This window comes from Etheostoma cragini, chromosome 19 (genome assembly GCF_013103735.1).
Source record: "Etheostoma cragini isolate CJK2018 chromosome 19, CSU_Ecrag_1.0, whole genome shotgun sequence".
In the NCBI taxonomy this organism is placed as follows: domain Eukaryota; kingdom Metazoa; phylum Chordata; class Actinopteri; order Perciformes; family Percidae; genus Etheostoma; species Etheostoma cragini.
The window spans coordinates 18,578,394-18,593,393 of NC_048425.1; the positions used below are offsets into that span (position 1 = coordinate 18,578,394).

General features: G+C 43.3%; 1 protein-coding gene across 8 annotated transcripts in view; it reads left to right on the plus strand.

The window, feature by feature from the left end:
• LOC117962077 (serine/threonine-protein phosphatase 2B catalytic subunit alpha isoform) overlaps nt 1–15,000 on the plus strand; it is a 60,841-nt gene that overhangs the window by 34,750 nt on the left and 11,091 nt on the right. For all 8 annotated transcript variants that reach the window (XM_034901121.1, XM_034901124.1, XM_034901122.1 and 5 more), the window contains exons 3-8: nt 1,600–1,724; nt 2,257–2,368; nt 2,822–2,967; nt 3,777–3,916; nt 7,237–7,314; nt 8,288–8,382. In XM_034901121.1, coding sequence (XP_034757012.1) covers nt 1,600–1,724; nt 2,257–2,368; nt 2,822–2,967; nt 3,777–3,916; nt 7,237–7,314; nt 8,288–8,382 — 696 coding nt within the window. The remainder of the gene's footprint in view (nt 1–1,599; nt 1,725–2,256; nt 2,369–2,821; nt 2,968–3,776; nt 3,917–7,236; nt 7,315–8,287; nt 8,383–15,000) is intronic.

The window sequence follows — 15,000 nt, forward strand, 5'->3', positions numbered from 1 at the left end:
GATAGTCTAGATAGCTGTCTGGATTTACCCTGCAGAGATCTGAGGACCAGGTAACCATAGTCCTCAGATTGGACAGATGGTCTAGATAGCTGTCTGGATTTACCCTGAGGAGGAGTTATTTAGAATGTATAGTTTCTCTTTAATTAACCTCTATATTGAAATTACAATGTACACTCTGTTGTTATGACACACTACACACAGGCCTGAAATACACCAGGAGCTTTGTCGATATTAAATAATGTCAGGTGTAGCAGACCCCTTGAACCAACCTTTATCGACAAAATTGACCAAAGGCTGTTAAATGGGTCGACCTCCCATGCACCCTGTGACTAAGCAGCCGATCTTTAATGGCCTTTGCTCCCCTTGTTTCCCCAGGGAGTAACGGAGCAAAGGGTCACAGTGATCCAATCCAGTTGGAGTGATTTGTGGTTCCTGATTTCTGACGCGGACCACTCCCCTGGTGCTATTTAACAGCTGCCCTGCAGCGCAGTTAGTAGCTGTACACAATGGCTATGACACAAGCTAGATATCACAGATTTAACTGTGGTGCTGAATATAAAAAGAATCGCCAGGGTAACAGACTGTCAGTGCTATGAGGACAATGTGAACGTTTTTTCAGCAATTATCTGTTGGCTATCACAAGCCAGATTTGGAATCACAGTTAACAGTACATGTCAAGAAATGAGTACAACTGAAAGCTTTCCAATTGTTTCAGCCAATGAACATTTAGTGTATTTGGCAAGGATAGGTGTGTTTAAATAACGAGCCAATTGAAACGCCTCAAGGTTATAACGAAGCTGAAAGAGGATGTGGTGGAAAGGCAAGGCATGAAAATGCACTCTGAAGCCAGTTCTTGTGATTCCTTTCCATATTGGACAACCAGTTCATAATGTGCACTTAAGGATTGGCCATTTGTGATAGTTGAGCTTGTGGGAAGACGGCAAAACCCCTCCACAACGAGTTAGACGGATCTTGTTTGCGATGTGATTCATATGCATCTAACCATACTGAATTGATATTCTAACATCTATCTGCTGCCATAGATGCTCAAGGCTGTCTGGTACAAACTGCCATTTGAAATTATGTTCCCATTTCCCCCCCAGTTTTTTTTTAATGGATTCCGGTTAAAAGCCTCATTTTAATGAACGTTGAGTTCCTATTTGGTACAAAACCAGTATTGTTCTTATGTTGTTATCAGTTCTATTCTTTGCATAATTTGCTGCAGTAAATGTGGGCAGTGGAGTTGACAAGGAACAGTGGTCCGTCTATAACAATGTCTTTCTCAGTTACAAATGAGAAATGTATATGAATAAATAAAAAAATGATATAGTAAACCACCAGATGGAACAGTGTCTCTATAATTCCAAATAATCCAGTGAAGTAGGTTTTTCCAGTCTACTCCACATAAGTAGAAGGCCCTGTGTGGTCCTACATTCCAGGTTTACTGAGATATCATGTCGATGTCTTCCCATCTGACGGATAATATGGGAATAAGCGAATAGCCTCTCGCGTGATATAGAAGCATCATGTGCTGCTTCTCAGCTGTAAAAATAGCAGTTATCCGGATGTGCTTTTGTTCTTCTTCCTGCCTCGTTTCAGTGTGTGGAGACATCCACGGCCAGTTCTTTGACCTGATGAAGCTGTTTGAAGTCGGAGGATCACCCGCATCCACGCGCTACCTTTTCCTGGGGGACTACGTTGACAGAGGGTATTTCAGTATTGAAGTGAGTCTGTGTATTTTTTATTTATTTTTTGCCCTCACGAGGGTCTAATCAAGTGTGACACACTGTGTTTATTAATAGTTTTCTTTGAGCGTAGATCAAATCAGGCTGCAGATATTGGAGTAGTAATGCTTTTGTTATAACTTTTAAAGTAGCCTGGATTGCAGAATTCACCTTGTTACTAGGGTTACGTAGAGAGAGATTTTTAATAAAGGCAAAGTGCATGTAATTGATCTGCAATTGCAGGTTGTAATTTATTTATATATGTATTCATACTTTTATTGATAAAATATATTGTAATGGGGTGTGCCGTGCCTGTCCTCTGATGATTCCTCTGAAGGATTGTCATCTCTTCCTGAAAGCCTGAACCGTGCTTCCAAATGCACTGCATGAATGTTTCATTACAAGCAGAACTGCTTGTATTATGTCACTCTGTGAAATTGATAAAGTCTGACTTGATGGCTCATGTTTCCTGTGTTCTTTAAAGATGACAAGCTAACTGTTCCCCAATCCTTTTTCTGCTTCTTTGTTTCAGTGTGTGCTGTACTTGTGGGCCTTAAAGATCCTTTACCCCAAAACACTGTTTTTGCTGCGTGGGAATCATGAATGTAGACATTTAACAGAGTATTTCACATTTAAGCAGGAATGTAAGTAATGTTTTGGCATTTGTCATTTCTTTCTCTTTTCCCCTTGATCTACATTGAGTCTAAGCATTCTGGTCTGTGAAGCTGTCTGTACAGAGTGGAAGGAGATTTGAGTTATTCTTTCTAAAAAAGCTGTTTATTATGCATCCAGTTCAGCCATCGACCTCAAACGCTCACTTAAAAGTGCCCTCTAGCCTGGTGCAGGCTAGTCAGACCTTTGCCATTCTCGATATTTACACTTGTCAGAAGTATTTCTGTTGGACTCGGACAGAGAAAGGGGGAAAAAAACACTAAAGAGTCGTGAAATTGGGCTGTTTTTAAAATGTGTTTTGGTGGGTTTTTTGGCACTTTGGAGAGCCTTTCCGTCCCAGTCTAGCACACTAGCCCAATGTATGAGAGCGGTGTTGTTTGACTTGGCATGCTCTCCTTTCCCTGCCCTGTTTCCCCCCATGACAGGTAGAATTAAGTATTCAGAGAGGGTGTATGACGCATGTATGGACGCCTTTGACTGCCTTCCCCTGGCTGCACTTATGAACCAGCAGTTCCTGTGTGTACACGGAGGACTGTCTCCAGAAATCACAAATCTTGACGACATCAGGAAAGTATGTGTCTGATTCGAGACCATTTTCTCTATAATTTCATAAAGATACAGTTTGTGTGTCTGTGTCTGCTTATAACAGCAGGTGTCCGTTAATAGCTTTAAATATACAATCAAAACTTGCTGTGCGCCTCATGTATTTTCTGCTTTCATTCAAAGTTAATGAGGAAAACACTGTATTCGTTTTAGCATGATGTGCTGTGAAAATAACAACCTTAGCTGCAATGCATGAAGTGATTCTCCCAGATGTGTCTCAAATACTGCTCAGGACTTGGACACGAGGGAGTGTAAGCACCGGGTCTGGTCTTCACTCTGATTAAAAAATGTTAAAGAGTCGGTTCCTGCCTTCAAACTAATTCAATAATTCCAAATGGATTTTGTGGCTGCAATCAGAGGGCATGCATAATAGAATTTGCTCTATTGAAGTGTCCATCATGCTACCCATCCAGTAATCCACGAGCTTTTGTTCGAGAAAGAGCCCCCCTCGGCTGAAAGCAAAGCCATTTATGTTCATTCCTCCTAAAGAATGGTTGCCATCGAGTAAAAAATAAAATAAAAATTAAAGTGAAAAGATGAGCGCTGTTTTTGACACTTTATCCATACAATATATTCTAAATATTCCATATACCTTAAATAGAATCACTTCAGCAAACGGATTAGTTGGAGTCCAGATTTAATTATGGTCACGGCAGCCGTGGCGAATGTTTCTCTCACACAGAGCCAAGATGTTTTCTCTGCAGCAGTATGCACGCTCCGTGCGCAATTTCCCAGCCAAGCAGGCTGACAAGAGTCGTAACTTTTATCCTTCCACAGCTAGACAGATTCAAAGAGCCCCCGGCATACGGACCGATGTGCGATCTGCTGTGGTCCGACCCCCTGGAGGACTTTGGGAACGAGAAGAGCCAAGAGCATTTCACACACAACACAGTGCGAGGCTGTTCCTACTTCTACAGGTGAGAGTAACCTGCTGTTAATAACATTACTGCTTTATAAAGGATTCCTGCCGACAGCTGGGTAGATAACCGCTTTAATTTACTACTAGCATCAAATGGCATCTGCAGTGTTCAATCTATAGAACTCCTATTACGCCACCGGTTTTATATTAGACCGTGGAATTGAAAACCTTCAGAAAGCTCATATTCTAATCAGGTATTCGGACTGCTATGAGGAAAAATAAATCATCTGTTAATTAATTTTGGCTGTGCTATCTGTGGAAAACCTCACAGCCAAAGAGATTTTTAATACAATGAACATTTTTATAACATTATATATAACATTATAACACTTTGACAACCAAAAACAACATCCCCTTGTCAAAGAGATGATGCATCAGGAAACCCTGCTGCCAAATTTCCATTTTATTTTCACTTTTCTGGATTTTCTTCTGCCTCTGCAATTCCTCGACCGGGAGTAGGAGAGCAGCCGTTAAAGCACGGCGTACAGAGTCTCCTCCTTAGACCCACGCCAGTGTTTATGTAACCCACTTTACCTCCAATTGAGCTAAGTAACTGAACAAACAGAGGAAATGCTCGGAGCAAGCAGCTCACACTGTCACAAAATGTAATGAACTGGCACATTACCACAAGGCACAGTCCCGTCTGGACATGCGCTCGGCGCTCCCGCCGCTCATTATGGCCCAAGCGACGCTTCCTTGGCCCCGGCGTGCCTGGGGCAAGCCAGCAGAAGTACTCGGAAATGTCCCGAGGCTCCGGATTTGCATATTCTCCTTTTGTTTCTCTTTTTTCCCGATAACAGGTGTTTCATAACTACTGACTTAATAGTATTTTAATGTCCGCGCTTCGAAAATGAACTCGGCACACTGCTGTTGCGGTGTGTTTGTGAGGACCTGATCATCTTGACATCTTTATGTGAGCCATTAACACTGCAGATCCACTAATCCACTAATGTTCCCGACAACGGGAACGTTATGTTATGTAATGTAATGTTAGGTATGTGGCCTTTTTACCTCAAACGACTGGTTTTGACTGTGTTGTAGCAGTATCCCGGGCAGCTTTCTGCCAATCGGTTCAAATTCCTCTGCAGTCTTGTTTTCATCAGTGTCCCTCACTTCATCTGCCCCGGGCACGGTCGCTAATTGGCACCACGCTGGCATTCAGGATTTACGAGAAAGTTTAAGCCAGACCGAGGGAGAGCCGTTCGTCAACACCCCTCCCCAAAAACCCATCCGTCTCTTTGTTGCTTCTGTCTTTCAGCAACCAATAATCCCCCCCAGCGCCGTAGGAATGCTCGTAACTCTTTTACAAACGCAACTCAGGCATGAAATTGCACATGTTTCCAATAGGGTTGCTTTCGTTTGCAGCGTGGATGAACCAGCCTGTGATTCTTCATTTTGCATTGGTGTTAATCTCAGATATTGATATGTAAACAATGTTAAAAGCTTTTTATTTTTCATTCTTTGCACAACTCCTCATGTTGTCCAAGGAGCTCATTAACATCTGTGTCCTGTTGTTGGACAGATGGGAGATGCTCTAAACTTAAAAAAATAAAAAATAAACTAGGCCTAAATGTGTCTTGTGTAGCGAACGGTTCCATATGGCATGCATCTGCATCTGCTGCAGGAAATCAAGTGAGACAAAAAGACATTTATTCCTAATTTCTTCCCCCTCTCCCCTCAAAACTCCCTGCATTTTTAATTCAGTCTGGGCGGCCGCTCCCTCCACTTCCCACCCCTCCCAGCAGATGTGTTGTTGTGACTGTCAGGAATGCATGTGTTCTCATGTCAGCATGATGGCTTCTTACACTATTTAAATCTAGAATGATTTACCTCTGCACCAATCGGGCTATCTGAGCCTGTGTGCATACACAAACAAGCCAATCAATAAAAGATAGCACTTTATCATCAGCCTGCCCCCAAACGACTTTACATTAGGAGCTGTTATGAAGCTGTTATAATAGTCTACTCTTGTCAATCAAACTGGAGTCAGTACAGTCATCCTAACACCCTGTGCCGTGTTTTGCGTTGATTATGGAGACAGAGTTGTGTCTAAAAACCAGCATTTTCTGGAAAAACCAACGCATCTTGTTACTTTTCCCGAGAGGTCGTGAGCCAAAACGTTTGATTTGGTTTTGATTGCTGCCTGTGGGTGTCGTTCATCGTTGTGCTCCGATTTTTGCAAGGGCGTTAAGCTAGGATTACAGAACTTCATACAAACTCATAACCAGGGTTTTATATTACTTATTTTTTGACACAAACACCACCTTCTTTTTCACTAAACCACAAACACCTCTGTGGTATTTCGGGATTGTTTTATAAGCAATCCCAATGACAAAGGCTTTTCATTCCACGTTGTAATGGAGACGCCCTAAATCATCCCTGTTGCTGGAAAAGCTGCAAGTGACTTTTTTTTTTTTTAAGCTCCTGTTGTTATTGTTGCAGAAATCCTCCCACGTTCGCTAAGATAGATTCAATGCAAAGGTGTCACTCAATCATAGGGAGCCGTCACCCACTTTGTTCATTACACAGCATCCCACGATTCACAAATCCTGGCGTCCACTGGGGTTCGAAAAAATGTTTGTCAGAAGCAGCACTCAAACACACCGCTTTAACGGTAACGCCGCTTTAAGAGCAGCTTGTTTTCCGATGGAGAGATTTGTTGTTGGACTGGTCTTTTTCTCATCTTGCTCTGAGAACATTTCCAGTGGAAGCTGGTACTAAGGACTGAAAGGTTGTGGCATGGAAAACTCTAAAACCATGGAGTTGGCAGTAAGGTTCTTTTGCTCCTTCAGCTCCCATCCTGAATAGATCAGCGGGAGCACAAAACAGGCTGTAACTCCCCAGCGAGCGCCTTTTTTCTTGAAGAAACCGTCTGCTGTGAATCATGTGTCATACTTGACATTTTTTTTAGGTTTATTCTGAAATAAAAAATCCACCATTTGAGAGGGATCACACCTACTCCACATACAGTACGAAGGCTTGTTTAAAAGTTGAGCATATTGTGGGTTATTATTATTATGAGTCCTCATTCCTTTGCTGGCTAAAGATCCTGTTTTAAATTTAATGTATAAGCAGGGTTCATACGTTAAAAAAAATCCATGGGAAAATGCATAATAATATGTGATTTCACGTCGTCTTAACCCTTAATATTGTCACTGATTTTATTGTTAAACCTCTGAGGGTAAACTGTAAACGGCGACTGAGGTTTTCAGGAATACACAATCATGGAAATTTGCCAAAAAGTCCTGGAAAGGTATTGGTTAACACGCGTCTGAACCCTGTATGAGTACACCTAATGTTTGTGTTTTTATTCAACAGCTACCCTGCAGTCTGTGACTTTCTACAACACAATAACTTATTATCTGTCATCCGGGCCCATGAAGCGCAGGATGCTGGGTGAGTGTTGTGGCATTTTATCTTCTCCCATCACACTGTCACACAGCAGAGTGACTCAGACCAGGGAATTAAATGAAAAGCTTCCCTAGTGCTCTGGGTTTTTGCTTGAGCCTGTCTGGAGAGCCGGGTCGGTGCAGCCTGAACTTTGAGAAGTCTTGTTAATCCAAGAAATGAAAAATGAATCCAGCATGAGGAGTTTGTTGGCCGGATGTGATGTGATGTGACAAGTATTATTCATGCAGACCTTGGTAAGAAAAAAGTTGACTGTTAAGTTTTGTCACTATATGTGCTTTACTTCACATTCTAACCGTGGTTCTTGACTAGCCGACTCGTCCATTATTCATCAGTAGCTATCCGTTCCCCCCGGTTTCTACGCCTCTTTGAAAAGTTTGGGTTTTTCTTTCAAACGGGCAGGTGGGTGGATGTGTCGAGCTACACTCCCTCCAAGCGAGGTCAGAGCAGTGGGATGCACAGCACACAGTTGTTTACCAGTGCACTCCCACAGTGTGCCCACATGGGACCCCTCGCCACGTCTCCGCTGAGGTTTCTGCCCCAACCCCACCTTAGACCACACACGCAATAACGTTGCAGAGTTCCATCTATGTTTTTCTTTGCACCTTTTTTAAAACAAAATGTAAATCACTGTAGTGTAAATAGTTGATGCAACGTGTGGTGCAGCAAACAAATCATCCAAACCCCCAAACGCAGCACAGCCGCTCGCTGGGAGATCAGAGCCTTTGGGTTGGGTTCAGTGTGATGACTACTCCAGGGCATGTTGCACAGGGGGATTTACTCTTCTGAGGCCAAACCGAGTCCCCCCCAAGACAAACACACCAGCTGTAGTAAAACAAGAGGCCACATAAACTGTCGCTGCCAATCATATCCCAAGGGTTGAACCCCAATGATTAATCCTTGAGTAAAAACAGTGTAAGGGTTTACTAATTCCTACCTCTCCTTTTGAACGTTGTACCAGATATCGCATGTACAGAAAGAGTCAGACCACTGGCTTCCCGTCCCTCATCACCATCTTCTCTGCACCCAACTACCTAGATGTCTACAACAACAAAGGTAAGATGAAGGGATATTTCATTTCCAGGCTTCAGTGGCTCATAACCACACACCATGAATACCACAGTGTCATATTTATGAGTTGCCTCAGGGTGACACATCACATTTAAAGACAGGTGGCTCAGGATCTAAGGATTACGGTTGGTCTCAGAGTTGTGCATTTAATGACAGCATCGGGACATTCCTTAATGCTTTTTTTCATGCCAATTTGACATTGCAACAGGGGGCAATTAATAACATTGCCTTCAATAGAATGGAGCTTTCATTCATGTTATTAGAGACACATACAGACAACAAAGCCATCCTGTTTTAGCTCTGGTTTAGTCCACTTACTTGTGAAAAAACTGTATTTTGCTTGTTTTTGCTTCTCTTTGCTTTCTCTTCTTCACTTTGCACTGGGCCAGTACCATGCAATTGAGCTGTGGGAGTGTGTTTTTTAACCAGGATTTTATATCCCGAAGATTATGAGAGTTTGACCAAAACAGAGGAACTGGAAGGGCCTGGAAGTTGCACTGGAGTGTTGATTCTGAGTGGGACATTTAACCCTAAAAACCTTTTTACATTATGGGAGACCTTTGTTTTTGTGTCAGTATCAACTATAATGCTTAATGGAGTTTAAAAAGGCTCGTCTTTTATTGGAAGTTACATTGTGTCATTGTGTTAACAGACCTAGTTTCCACTAGTTTATACTTAATCCGATATGGTAAAAAGGTCTTCAAGAGTCATACATTTCTCCTATACAGTCTATCTGACAACTATTTCAGCCCATCTCCATTGTACACAACATTTGGGTTGCAGTAGTGCATTTGACAATTGGTCAATGACAAAAATCTCTGCGACTGCTGACTGTGGTGAGGTCAGCTCAGGGATGAAGCTGGTGAAGAATGGACATGGCCCGGTGCCGGTTGACTTGGCACCTGGTGGCGCCCGATGCTGTGCTACAGTGCCCACGCAGCAAGATGGGCTTGCCTTTGTGCTGTGAGTCAGCACTTTACCCCGGAGAACAGACAGTATCGGCTTCAGCTGTGGGGGCATGTTTGAATGGAGGCGGCAGTGGGCAAACCACAGGAAATGGAAATGGGAAGGAAAGAGTGATGGTGATGGTGCTAGTGCACGCTGTTTTGCAATTCCTTCTGGTGATGAAATGCCATAACAGGGCTTTATACCGCAGTGCTGCGGGTGTGAGTTATTACACAAGGGAGTCAGGGTTGTCCTTTTCGGTTTCCATTTGGCACAGTGGCACGTGTGTTTCTGTGACCTAAGACGAGGTCTCATGTGTTTACTCTTTGCCTCCATGCCTCCTCCTCTGCACAATAAGGAAAGTGGAGACTGCTTCTTGACAGGCAGTGTGCCTGTCTGCGGCGTTGTTTATTATTAGGACCCCATTTGTTCCATGCCAACTAATCTTCGAGGTCTCATAGTCAACACAATACAAACAAACTGATGTCAAGCACATGTTGCTTTTACTTTTGGCAGCCAATCGGCTGGCCAATCATTTGCACCTCTCAAGCTCAATATGGAACAGTCAAAAGTATGGGAAAATGATTGGGTCAGCTGCTACTGGCTGACCTTCAGCTGATAAAACCCTGGTTATCAGAAAGAAAACCATTACTCTTGTGTTTGTTTTTAGAGCTGACTTCATTTAGGCACACGTCTACATCTACCTGGCAGGACCACATGTTCTTTAGCTCTCTCATTACTCACTGTAAAGGAGACCCTCTTTTCTCTTTGCCTAAATCTGTCATAAAGTGGCAAGATTTTAGGCTTAAAATGCGAATACGGAAGCAGAGAAAAACAGCATCTTCTAAGCAAAGAAATATTCCTCAAGCTAAATGTCCTGCCGGAGATTTGATGTCAAAGCTTTTAAAACTTCAACAAGTTGTGGTTATGTAGTCACTTTGTTCCCATTTCCCTTTATCAATCATCTGGCACCCACAGTTGCACAATTCCATGGAGCAGACACAGCTAACCAACTCAGCCCTATCAGTCCTGTTGATGCTCTTCTCATCAGTCCTGTGGGTGGGGTTCACTAGCAGACCCAAAGCCTCTGTAATGAATTGGGGTGGGGGGGCATTACTAGGTCCCATCAATATAGTGCTGGGAGTTGGCCATATTAACCACTGAGACCTCTTCACGTGGGTGGAGGAGTAGCCCTTTTCTGCGGATAGCTATGCGGCACGGAACATCTCCGGCGCCACACGTGACGATGAATGGAAGTTGTAGCTGAGTCAGGATCTTCAACACGTATACAGGATATGGTTCTATAAAGACAGAGCCCAGCTTCAGGTATGCCACCCGTCCTTCTTTTTCTTCAAGTCAAAACGTTGGCTTTGCAGTAAATGGCAGGCGCTGACCAGCTGTCCATCGCAGCTCTGACCCTTGCACACTGCACCCCCGAGCTGCCAGGAGAGCTGTGCTAAATGGAGACACGGCAGCGGTGATTTAGCAGTTTTCACTGTTTCAGCTTTTTAGTCCCGAAGTGACTGAAGTGGGGAGATGGAAATGGAGGAGACGGGGGGAGGGGGGGGTGTAGTTTGCAGTTGAACACTTTGGAGATTGCTTGCGGTTTTGTATTAATGACATGTTTTCTGCTGCATCATTATTGACTGGTCCCGAAAGCCGACAACTGAAGCGGTTCTGGTGCCTGAGTGGAATCCAAGCTAAATGCCAGTGTGTCGCCAACGCTCTTGATCCTGTTTCTTTTTTATTTCCGCTCCGAGACAGTGACGGATCGGTGGTGTTAGATCCATCTCACACCTGTTAAACCTTATATAACCAAATACATGTCTTGTTCCTCTTTGGTTAATTGATGACGATGAGGTGGAAACAAGAAAGGACTGATGGAGTGGAAACATTCTCACTTGTTCCTTTGTTTGTTTTATCAAAGTGCTAAAGGGGTCACGGTACCACTCTGGTTCACTGACCGGTCAAACCTGTCCTGATTGGTAGGTAGTAGAGATGGGTTATTTGAAAAGAAAGGAAGAGGAGTGGCAGGACTTGCTCCTGGCCCTGCCTCTGGAATAAAAAGCAGGATGGAAGCTAGGGCAGTGTTGACGCCAAAGCAGCAGGGAATTCATTCTCTCCCCCCCCAACCCACCCCCGTGTCACAAGAAGGCTGCGAGCAGAGTATCCCCGGCTACAGATGCCCACCCATCTGTTATCATCATTACTGGGCTTCCCTTCAGTTTCCTGTAACCATAGGGCAATAGCAAAACTTTTCATGCTGCATAAAACAAGGAAATTTAAAAACGCGTTATGCCATACAGGCTCATCCTGGTCCATACCGACCGGGATCTTAAACCCGGTACATTACAGTATATGACGTGCCCAGGTATGGGTCATTGGTGAGCGTCTGGGGTTGGGTTACATTGAGGTTTTATCAATTCTGATTCCAATTGTGCTTATTGATTAGAATCATTCTTCCCATTCTCATTATATTTCCATATTGGGCTACATCCGGGTCAACTGAGCCCATTCTGTCTACTAAAGAAGCCCATGCGATGCGGTTAAAAGTCCTAGAAAAAGCTATTCAGTGGACCTTGAGTTTTGATTTTTTTTCAAACTATCATTTTGAAATCAGAAACAACCTTCAAGAGAAATTTATGTTATATGTAAAATGTAAAAATCAAAAGCCTTCTCCAGGCACAGAGGAAAACCGTGAGCTCGAAAGCTCCAGCAAAAGCTAGTAAGTGGACCTTCAGTTAAGAATATACAACTTAATTTTCAAATCAATAATGAGAGCTGCGGTTTTCTGTGCTACTGCAAATGGTCTCCTTGATTTATGAAGTGAAAATGAATTAGAAGCCATTCATGCATTGTTCAGCTGACTACATTCAGTCCCCACCAACCACATGTCTGACATCAAATTGAAGTAGAGTGCTGAATGTAAAAGGCCAAGCAGGTCTAAACGCTAGGCCTGGAATACTAATCCAGTGGAACTTGATACGAGAGGCCTCCGAGGCAGATATGCAGTCAGCATTCAGCGTCAGGGCAGGACACTGGGAATCTCCCCCTCATCTCAAGGCAGGTTTAACAGTCCTTGTTACCGGGGAAACCAACTCAAGGCACTCCCTTATGAATAATGAATGAGCGGGCGTGGCCTCGCAATATCTGTGTTACCGTGGCAGCAGGCTTGGCCTCGGCTACCATGCTTACCAGCACCGGAGCAGCAGAGACATCTAGTGGCTGCCATGCAGCGTTGGACACAGAACTCACAGCTGGTCCCCTCAAAGACGACAAATAACTTTACATGTGGTCTTGCATTTGTAGCAAAGCAGGTTCTGATCATGGGGAATCAGCAACGTGTTGCTCCTGTCGCCCTTATCTGCATGTTTAATGCTTAATCCCAAAAAAAAATAAAAGTGAGCCTTGACCTGCTCGTACCCAGAGCTCCGTGTTGGTTTTGTCGGGTGTGTATGTTCCCTTAAAGGAAAACCTTTTTGAAGGAGGGAAGGCGAGCTGGGGGGGGGGGAGTAGGCTGACCTACTCCCCCGCTCTGCCTTTTTTTCCCTCCGGGCTTCCATGGCTGCATTCAATCAAGTGCCTGGACCATGTTTATGCAGTATGCGATGTTTATGCAACGCCTGCCCACGCGTGCAACTGCTTTCATGCAGGACAACCCACACGCATATAAACACCCCCAGCCCCGTCTGAGTGCAGTTTGTCAGAGTCATACAATGCTTTTCTCATTATTGGACTGGGTAGTGGTGTTTTTGCTGAAATTGATTACGACTGTAACATTATTATACAGTACATGGATGCTCCATGTTGCAGGATATATGTATAATGCTTTGCAATACTTAGAGGTACACTTTGATTGCAAGGTTGCTGCACTATATGCATTACAATGCGTTATCGATTATATATACACACACACACACACACACACGGAGGCAAACCCCAGCTGAGCAGGATGTTTGCTGACCTCATTTGTGTTGGGGTTAGAGCTGCTTGGGATGCCAGGTTTGATGGGTTGCTATTCCCGACCGGAGCGAGGCCGAGGCAGGAAAGTCCCCCGTGATGGTGTCCTCTTTCCCTGGGTCTGGGCCACCAGACTGGCCCTGTGTATGGGAGAGGCTGGGCCCTCTATATACAGCAGGGGTATATTTCTGTCAGGCGGCTCTCATGTTCTCCTCAGCACCCGAGTTCACACCGTGCCTTGATCCGGGGTGATGTCACACGGCCGGGCGGTGGTCAGTGTTTAGGAGCTGGTTTCTATGTCATCAGGGCACAGAGACAAGTATGAGCAGGCGCTCTGTTACATAAATTAATATACTAAATATGGCACAAACAAAAATAATTTATTTGCATAATGTTAACCAATTGAATTTAGGCCTGCGTGATAGGACAATGTGCCTTATGGTTGAATATTGCGATAACAATATTACTGTAAGTGTTATTAAGGGTGCTCAGTTCTACATTTCTGCTGCTTTCAGTATTCTGCTAAAATATGATGAATTGCTTGTTGATTTAGAACTAATTTCCAACATTCTTTTATTAAACAAATTGAACATTGAATCAAATATAGAAGGCACCACTAAAAAAAGTGACTTACATTTTAGAGTGCAGTTTTTTAATGATAAATCTCTCTCTAGAGATATGTCGCAGACTTTCCCAATATGGTTATTGTGCCAGTTAATTAATATAACTGCTTGAAGCAGCATAAGAAACACTTTGATGATGGCAAAAGCAGGACAGCAGCTACTCATGGTCACATTGCCTAGAAAATGATCATGTGATCTTAATAGCAATCTATTATGATCACCGCTTCCCGGCTCTGGCCACTCTCTCCTTCCTGCCTCGCCAGAAATTGATGGTTTTCTGTTAACCAATGAAACGTGCTAAGCCTACAGGCCCAAGTGCTGAGCCATGTGTTTCATAGATCTTATTCATGGATCCAATCTTGGAAATGACAGACAGGTTTAGAGGAAAGGTTCCAGAGTGGGGAAAAGGTTGATTGATTTTTGTTTATTTCTTTTTTATGCCTAAACCCTTGGTTACTTTCATTTTGATGCTTGTGCAGTTTGAGTCTTAATTTACTTAATTAGTTTCCAAGTCCGCATATATATTAGTCCTTCTGTCAGAGAGAGAGATTGACAAATGCTAATGTTAATTAGAGCTGGGCAATATATATTGATATTAAATTGATATCGTGATATGAGACTAGACATCATCTTAGATTTGGGATATTGTAATATCATAAAATTGCATAAGTGTTGTCTTTTCCTAGTTTTAAAGGCGTTACACAATATGACAAGTGATGTCATATTTCATCTTACCAGACTGTTATGTAACTGTTCTATTATTTGCCTAAACCCACTTAGTCATTAAATCAACATTACTGATGATCATTCATCAAAAATCTCATTGTGTACATTTCTAGTGAAAGCACCAATAGTCAACCCAACAATATCATTACGGTATCAACATTGAGGTATTTGGTCAAAAATATTTGGTCTTAGAAGTGCTAACCACTTAGCCACCGTGCTGCCTTTTAACATTAATATAAGTACCCCCAGCCTGTCTATGGCCCCCCCAGTGGCTAAAAATGGTGATAGGTGTAACCCGGGACCTGGGTATCCTGCTCTGCCTTTGAGAAAATGAAAGCTCAGATGGGCC